Source organism: Nannospalax galili, unplaced genomic scaffold (assembly GCF_000622305.1).
Source record: "Nannospalax galili isolate Female #2095 unplaced genomic scaffold, S.galili_v1.0 scaffold336, whole genome shotgun sequence".
In the NCBI taxonomy this organism is placed as follows: domain Eukaryota; kingdom Metazoa; phylum Chordata; class Mammalia; order Rodentia; family Spalacidae; genus Nannospalax; species Nannospalax galili.
In genome coordinates, this window is record NW_008343385.1 from 3,543,471 (window position 1) to 3,552,257 (window position 8,787).

At 44.2% G+C, this 8,787-nt stretch overlaps 1 protein-coding gene across 3 annotated transcripts in view; it reads left to right on the forward strand.

Moving 5' to 3' along the window:
• Positions 1 to 390: 390 nt before the first annotated feature.
• Armh4 (armadillo like helical domain containing 4) overlaps positions 391 to 8,787 on the forward strand; it is a 141,880-nt gene continuing 133,483 nt past the window's right edge. For 2 of the 3 annotated variants that reach the window (XM_008839516.3, XM_029566693.1), the window contains exon 1: positions 391 to 751. In XM_008839516.3, coding sequence (XP_008837738.1) covers positions 608 to 751 — 144 coding nt within the window. In that variant the 5' untranslated portion in view covers positions 391 to 607. The remainder of the gene's footprint in view (positions 752 to 8,787) is intronic. The other variant, XM_029566694.1, reaches the window with a different exon arrangement.

Sequence of the window (8,787 nt, forward strand, 5' to 3'; positions counted from 1 at the left end):
TTCCTTGAGAGACTCAAGGATGGCGGTCATGCATTTCCAGTGGGAATACTTGCCATAAGACCTTGAATAAATTAATTGTAGCCCTTAGCTTGAACTTTCGAAGGATCATAATACTTTCAGAGTTAATTGTATACAAGTCTATATGTGGCACCTTGCTTTGTGCCCTTCAGGAGAAAGGGCTCAATAACTCATACTTGTTAATATCACTTATTTTCAACTTGAGTGATTGGGAAGGGAACATTTCACGTGGAGCTACTTTAAGGGTTAGCTCAGGGGCTCCGCCAAGCCTAACACAGTTTCCACAGGGAACACCCTGCAGCTCCTGACTGCGTGCCCCTTGCTTTAACCAAATACCAGAGAGATTCCGGCTCCTGTGGAAACGGCGCGGGTGTCCTCTCAGACGGTGCCGAGGCTGAGAAGAGAGGAGCGGGGCAGAAGGCTCACGAGGAGTCGCAGGCGCGGGACACACCCGGATCCAGCCCGCGTGGGAGCGGAGACGGAGTGGGCGCCGGAGGGGCACCGGGCGACGGCATCGCTTGTCACTGCCAGCCGAGCTGGGGCGGGCACACCTACCCGCTGTCCAATCCCCAGCCGTAGACGCCGCCTTATGAATAAGCAACAAAGCGAAGCCTCCTCCCCCTGGCGTCCCAGACAGCCGAGGGAGTCGCGGCCACTGCAGGGGCCACGGCAGGGATGCCGAGCGCCGGCGCCACCGCCGTCATCCGCGCGCAGCTCGGCTGAAGGCGCACAGGTGAGGACCCGCCGGCTGCTGCCGCTCCGGGCAGCAGCTGCTGCAGATGTGGCGCGGCGCAGGAACGGAGCGGGAGCCCGGGGCATCGCGGGGTCGCCTTGGGAGCTGGGAGCGAGACAGTCCCGGAGCCGCGCAGCCAGAGGCGCGGCAGCGAGCGCCCGGCGCCCCCTCCGGAGCGTGGTACCCAGACGCCGGCTGCGCGGGGACAGCTCCGTGAGCCCTGAGCTCGGCATGCAGGCCTGGGAGGACTCCCTGCACTCCTTGCTCCTGCCCAACCTCCCGGCTCCGCACCGGCGAGCGGGCCTTTGTGCTGGCGGAGCTTCCAGGCTGGCTGCTTTTGTGTGGGCTTTTCTTCCCTTCTCTCTCCCTCTCCTCGCTATCCAATCTTGGTGGAAGAGAAGTTCCCAAAGACTGTGGTTTACCCCTTGCAAACCATCCATCGCAGTGTCCCCAGTGCCACTCAGAGCCCCGAAATCGAGGAGCGATTGGGGGCTGCGATGGCCACCTAAATGGGTCCTGCTACTTTACAGAAAACAAACACTTGAAATGTTCAGTTCCGGGATGTCAGGAGCTTTCTTGCTCATCCTCAGTTCCCCTGGGTGCGTCTGGAGATACTCCTTGGAAAGGTCACCTAATTAGAAAGGGCCTACGGGTCAGGCTGGGAAGAGACTCCGGGATGGTGGAGAAGCGCTGCATTGAGGTGCTGAGATGTCGCATGTGTGTACCAGGTCACGGACAGAGCCCAGTCAGTGTGAATTCTAAATGTGTACAGCCTTGGCTTAGCGAGGGAAATGCCAGATATGGGACACTCAAGAATTTGGGGTTCTCCATGATGAGAAATGCGTTTCTTCCCAAGCAGATCCCAAGAGTCTGTATGGATCTTGCCACCAAATTTCAGTGCAGATCTGTTATGGAAGGGAGCAAGGAAGGCTGCTTTAAAGTGCCTGTCTCTTTTTTTCTTTGGAAGTTTTAGTTTGAAACTTAAGTGGGAGTAAGGAGTGGTTCACAAAACCATCCACAGAGTTCTGAAACAGCTCTTCTCTGAAGAGCAAAACGTGTGGTCGAGTCGCATGCCTCTCCCTTCTTTTTGTGTTTCCTTGATTGTAAGTGATACTGTTGAGCTCCAGGGAGACTCCTTCAGTGGAGTGTCTTCGGTGCCTTCAGTACCCCGAGCTTCTGTTCTCTAACTAGCAAAGCCTCGCTGTAGCATCACTTGAAAGAGTCAAAACCCAGAGAGGTTTCACAGTATCAGAACATTGCTTCTATTGTTCCTACTAGAGATTTAAGCTTACTCTTAAGGATAAAGTAGAATTTGTTGCATTGGCCATAATAATGAACCCAGCACTTGAGCACTTACGCAGCAACCTTGGTGTATTGATTGCACTTATTCACAAAACTCCCAAGGCTCACCAAGTCTAAGGTAGCTACAGCAACAGAGCCAATTAGGGAGATGTGGATTTGTCTTTGTTTTCATCTGAGGCTTCCTGGTATTTCCTGCTGGACCTTCACAGTATCATAATTTGTCACTATAGAATGTTTTGATGCTAAATGTATGTACAGAATCAAAAGGAGAAAGATGAGTTTTTCTGTTATGGCAAAATTTAACTCTAACTGAAGGTATACTCTATTCAGTAGGTTTTCCTTTAAAGTTATGTAGGGCATTGCATTTCCTCCCCACCCCACTTCTCTTTGAAACATAGTCTTACTATGTAGCCCTCTTGAGCTGATCTGGAACTCACTAAGTAGACCAGCCTGGCTTTGAACTCACAGAGATCCTCTTGCCTTTGCCTTCCCAGTGCTGGGATTAAAGGTGTGTGCCATCATGCCTGGCATTTTGTTAACTGAGTTTTATTTATCCTCATATAGGTAAGGGAATCTGGGTTTAACCTCTAAGATGAAAATTCATTCTCCAATTAAATGTGCATAGAAAATATTGTCTATATTGTGTTTATATATTGATCATGGAAAAAGCACATGAATTTAGTTTCAGCTTCCTTGTAAAGGCCAACTAGTGCTTAGAGATCTTGACAAGCAAATGAGGTTTGTAAACCACAAAGAACAGAAATAAAGTGTCAAATGGAGTCATTGAAAAGAACTGTGATGGCTTGACAGCTGCTCCCTGAACAAAACTGATCAGGACAGAATTCTTACCTGAAGAAATAAGCTAGGTGAAAAATTTGTGACTGATGCTATGGATGCTTCAAATTGCTCACATTTTTTTTGTAGTTTGAGGGCCATGTATGTCAGAACCACACTGATACATCTTAACATTGCATGGCATTTGGAATTTTTTCCAACTGCTTTCCTGTCTGTCATCACTTTCTTTTCTGTCTCCCACCTTTTGAAGAAAATAGAGTGATTATGATGATGATGATTTAGCATGAGCATCATTATCTCTGTTTTGCTATGAACAGCTTTAGTGATTTGACCAAGGTACAGCTGGAACCTGAACATTATGTTTTAATCATCAAGGCCAGCTTCATTAACCAAGAACAGGGCGACGTGCTGAGGGTGATAAGCCTGGTATCTTTGTTTGTCTACACATTTGATAGAATAAAGCTGGAGGGAGTGCAGTATGGAGAACTCAGCTGTGGTTTGGAGGGAGGGGAAAGCACTTTGCTGGTTGTTTTCTGAGTAATGGTCTTGACCCAGCCCACTTACCCTTCTCCTAGTCAGCACTGGCCTGGGCTGCTGTCCTCCTCAGGGACCATACTTCTCTTTGTGGTTACTCCATTCTCCCTCCTTATACTGGGATGGAACAGGCCGCTGAAAGGATCATCTGTCATCCCAGCTCTTTAATTTACAGTGAAAGATGGCTGCAGTCCAGCTCTTAGAACCAATAGAAGAGACCAGTGACAGTTGCCAGTAATGTATTGAATCAGGAATGTGGCACCTTAATGCCAGAGCCACAGCTGGATTAATAGGGCCAGTCTTGACTAATGAAATAATATTGACAAGGAGAACCTTGAGGTTTAGAAAAAGACAAGATAAAATGATAACAAATGGATCACCGAGGATCAAGAAAAGCGCAAAGCGAAAAGATTAAGACATCAACCAAGGACTGTCCTTTTTCCCTATCAATCAGAGAAATCACTAATTGTATTTTTAAAGAGGGGAGATAGTAACCGAGAAACAAGCTGACCTGATGCTCTAAAGCTTGTTACCTTTTACTGTTCATCCATTTTTTTCATTTATTTGTGTGTGAGATAAACTCTCAAAAGCTAAAATACAGTGGAAATAAGAAAACATAAGTTGTTGCTACCATTAAAATGTCACATTGAATAAGCAGTCCAAACTGGCTAGATGGTGAACAAAACATACAAGCAGATAAGGAAAGACTGTTGTCAAGAATCTTATAGAGCCAAAGAGAGACTAGATACTCCTTTCTCTGTCCTTAGATGATTATTTATATTTACTCCATGCCAGCAACTATTGAGAACCTCCTCTATCTCTTTGTAACTATATGCAAACAAAGGAAATGTAAAGACCGGTGTTTATGTGGAAGGGCTCTAATACATACATACATACATACATACATACATACATACATACATTTTTGTTGTTTTTGAGGCAGGGTCTCCCTGTAGCCAGCTGACCTGGAGCTCACTAGGTAGGCCAGGGTGGCCTCAGACTCACAGAGGTCTACCGGCCTCTGTCTCCCAAGTGCTGGGATTAAAGGCATGTGATACCAGCCTGGTGACAAGATTTATAGAGATGCTAATTTGTGGTTAGAAGTGGAGAGTATGGGAAAAGAATAGGCCAGGTGTTTGTTGTGACAGCAGTTATCTCTTAGAAAAAGGGCCAGGGTTTGAATGGCTTGGGCAGAGAAGGGAGTTTCAGGGCTAGTGTGGTGGGAGCAGAATCTACATGAAGGATCCTGAGTGCTGCATTCAAGAAGGAAATCTATCTGACAGGGGATGGTGTTTGTACTTGGTACTGGTAGTGTGGGATTCGAATAGTAGATATGGAGTAGGAAAATTGTATGTTTGGGGGACATAATATTCTGTGTTTTCGAAAGGTATAGAGAGGTCTAATGGCAAAGGCAAGTACTTTGAGGTTTGAGAGAATCCAAAAGATCAAAACTAGATGCTATCACTTAAGCATGTTAACTAGCCTCTGTAAACTTGTAGTTTTCTCATCTAAAAATAATGGAGATAAAGGTAATACCATATTAGGTTGGGTTATTATTAGTGTTTTCATAAGGTACTTAGAACAGTTGGCACAGAGCACCACCAAGTAGTAGCCACTCTTGATTGATGACTGTCATTTGTTCTCAAGAATAAGCCATCTGGATTGTAGATAATGGATTAGAAAGGGGAGAGTCTAGATAGAGTCACTGATTAAGAGGCAGTTAAAATAATGACAATCCAGTGAGGTGACCAGAAGTGACAATTCCAAGAGGGATAAAGGATGGTTTCACAGATGTTGTGACTCTTAGGATATAAAAGAGAAAAAATCAAGATGTTACTGAAATTTAGAAGAAGATAATTGTGTTCGAGCTGGACCCAAGTAGATGCTGAGGTTTGAAAGATGAGAAAAGACCTGGAACTTGAAGGTCATTTGTCAGTTTGGGTTGCAGAGTTCCTTGCTGCCATTGCTACAGGCTCCGTTCCCTTTCTTTCAAATTGTAGGCATCCGTTTGGAGAGTGGGGAGAAGGGGTAGACACAGAAAAGGCTCCTGATCTACCTCCTTGTCTTTCCACTAGACAGAGGAAATCTAAAAGCAGGCATGTTGCCTTCCTGCCCCCCTCCCCAGCTATTTACAGTATTTATGCTTTTCTCAGGAAAGGGAAATATTAGCCAGTTGTCGCCAGTGGATTGACATGCCCTACAGCTCTAGTATGTTTTCAGTGCTCTTAGGACAATGCCTATGATCCTTTTACATTATACATGAAACTCAGTTTACCTTGGAGACAGGAGCTTGGCCGTGATGAGAGTGTTTAACATGCTGGTTTTCCTGCAGTGTCTTCACTTTGGTAGCACATTCAAGTAATAGTGCTGTTCAGTTCAGTTGGAAACACACTGACCAAATAAGTGTTTAGAAAATCTGATGATTACATCTAAGGCTAAAGTTGTATTTTTTATATTGGTTTTCATTTGTCTCTGAAGCTTGAATATGCCTAGATTTGACAAAGAAACAGATTCTGGATTGTGTCTATGTAAGATTGTCAGAGATAATGCTTGACAGAACAGCTTATCTGCTCACTGGTGGCAGAAATGTAGTAAATTGTTCAGAAGATAGGCAAGCCATCGGGATACCTTGATAGCCAGTGACAAAGTGCTGCTGATTTGCTCTGAGAGAGATGCTTTTAAAGCTAGTGGGAGCTAATATCTGCTGTCAGTTAGCAATTTGGTTAGAGTTTATCTGAATTAATTGGCATTGACAGATACAGTGAGAAGAGAGCAGCACCCAAAGATGCAGTATGAAGGGAAAGCGAGAGAAATGTTCCTTTTGTTCCTTAGGTATTCAGATGACATTTCATATGAGACACAGAACCCTAATAAACAGTGAAACTTTCCCTCCTAAGACCTCTCCCAGCACTGCAGCCTACAGACACTCATGTTTGCTCAACCAATATTTACTCAGCACTTCCTTTCTCCTGGGCACTTGGCCACGTAGGAAAGACAGCACAGAGGGAAAAAAGAAAAGACCAGAGCCTACAAAATATGACTACAGATGGTTATTTAAGGTTAAGAATATTGTTATCGACTTGGCTATGGTCACTCTTCTCTTACATATTTTCTACTGCCATACGGTTCTCACTGTGGGACACTCAATGTGGTGATGGCAGTCTGCACCGATCCTGAAAGATGAAAGAAGACCTGGAATCTGAAGGTCATCTACTAATTTATCTGAGCTGCAGACTGTTCGCTGCTGCCATTCATACAGGCTGTCTTTTTGCTTTCTTTTTAAAGTTCAGACAGTGCTTCCAATAGTGGGGAGAAGGAACATATGGCCTCAATACATAGACGTAGAAAAGGCTTGTGGTTCACCCCCACTTTCCCTCCTGTAATTGGATTTAGAAAGCAGGTGGCCGGCACTTAATCACAGAAGGAAAGTCTTTTGAGCAGTGGCAGAATTCCCTGTGCACAGAAATTTTAAAACTCAAGACGTAGATGAAAATAAGACCTTGAAGGAAAATTCTGTCATGGAAAGGTGATTGGGCTGTATTAAATCGTTATTTATTTATTTTTGCTCCCTTTACCCCCAATCTAATTTGTTCATAAAATTTTCCTCTCGGCCCACATGACTGTAAAATATAAAATGTGCAGCACCCGTTCAGTTGTGTGGGCACCTTCACTACCTGATGGAATAATGGCGAGGTGTGGAAATGTTGGCAGTCTTGTTGTATGTCATATTAACGAGACATGAAAATGCAATCATAGAGGTAGAAGAGATCTCACGGATGATTTTGTTAGATCCTATTTCTGTCAAAGGAGGAATTGAACCTATCTAGTATCACATAGGAAGTTTTTTGTTTTCGACCTTTTAAAAAAATTTTTATTATTTATATTTTATGTGTATGCGTCTATTGCCCACATGTAGATAAGTGCACCCATGTTGTTCAATGCCCACGGAGGACAGAAGAGGCTGTCAGATCCCCTGGAACTGGAGTCATGGACAGTTGTTAGCTGCCATGTGAGTGCTGCGATTTGAACCTGCGTTTTTGGTCTTTTTGAGACGGGGTCTCTCTGTGGCCTCAGCTGGCATGGAACTCACTATGTAGACCAGGCTGGCCTTGAACTCACAGAGATCCACCTGGCTCTGCCTCACAAATGCTGGGATAAAGGCATGTGCCACCACATCCCGGTTCACATAGGAAGTTTTTTTTTTTTTTCAAATAAATAATTTATTGAGAATTTCATACATGCATATAAGGTGTTTTGATCAAATCCATGCCCACTCCCTCCCCTCCAACTCCTTCCATATCTCCCCATCACTGTTTTTCTGATAACTTCATGTACTCTTTCTTCTTAAATTTTTTATGGGGCTTTTGGCTACTCCACCCCTTCTAAAGAGGTAACCCCAAAATCTTTTAAGGATTAGATAAAAGCTCCCAAATATTTTTGACATTTTGGCCTTTGGAACAGAGTAGGTTGCCAAGAGGCCTAAGGATATTGTGATTTTTAGCCAAGAAACCGGCTACTTTGAGGCCCAAGGACATTTTGACTTTTAGCCAAGACATTGGCTCTTTTCTTTGGGCTCTTTTTACCCTAACTGCCTAGCCAGTCCCTACCTCCTATTCTTATCACACTATCCTCTGTTTTCTTCCATGCTGCACAGGACTCAGGATGAGGCAATCGGAGTACCCCTTCAGTGGGTTTATCTAAAAGACTCCCAAATTGCATTACTTTTATCAGTAGGGGGAAAAGAAGTCCTTGACTAGTGAATAGGAGATGTAAAGGATAAGTAAAGCCAAGAGTAATTAGCATCACAAGTTATAGAAAGGGAACTAGCCTAAAGTCAGACCAGGGCAATTTTCAAATGTTCACATGAGAGTCCATTGGTGTTTCTTGACAAGGGCTTCCCAAGCATCCCTCTATTGGGTTCCTCCTCATTTTTCTTTTGTTGTCCAAGACTGGACTCTAGAGTGATGGATTCAGGATTTGCTTTCAGGTATTTAGATAGAGAGAGAAAACAAATTTAGCCATCATTTAGCTTTTAGGCTAGAACAATAGCTGGCTGTCTCCCTCAGCTGCAGGTGGGCACTACAGAACTGCAGGCCAAGATTTGAAGTCTTACATCTGAGTAGCATTGTCTTATTAGAAACAGACTCATACTTTAATCTTTGGTTATCCTTTCTTTTTGGGTGTTGAAGACCATACAGTTGGCCCAAATAAATCAATTTATTTTACACTTAAGGTCATTTGAGGATCTGTTCCTCAGGGGTCATATGGGCTTGGGAGGAGCTCCTGGCTCCTTTCTTTTACCAGTTCTATGTAAAGATAAGTCCTGCTCGACTATGTTTGACTTCACTTGGAATCATGAATAAGATGTTTCCTCTGAGTTGACCCTCCTCTTTGTAGACTGGACA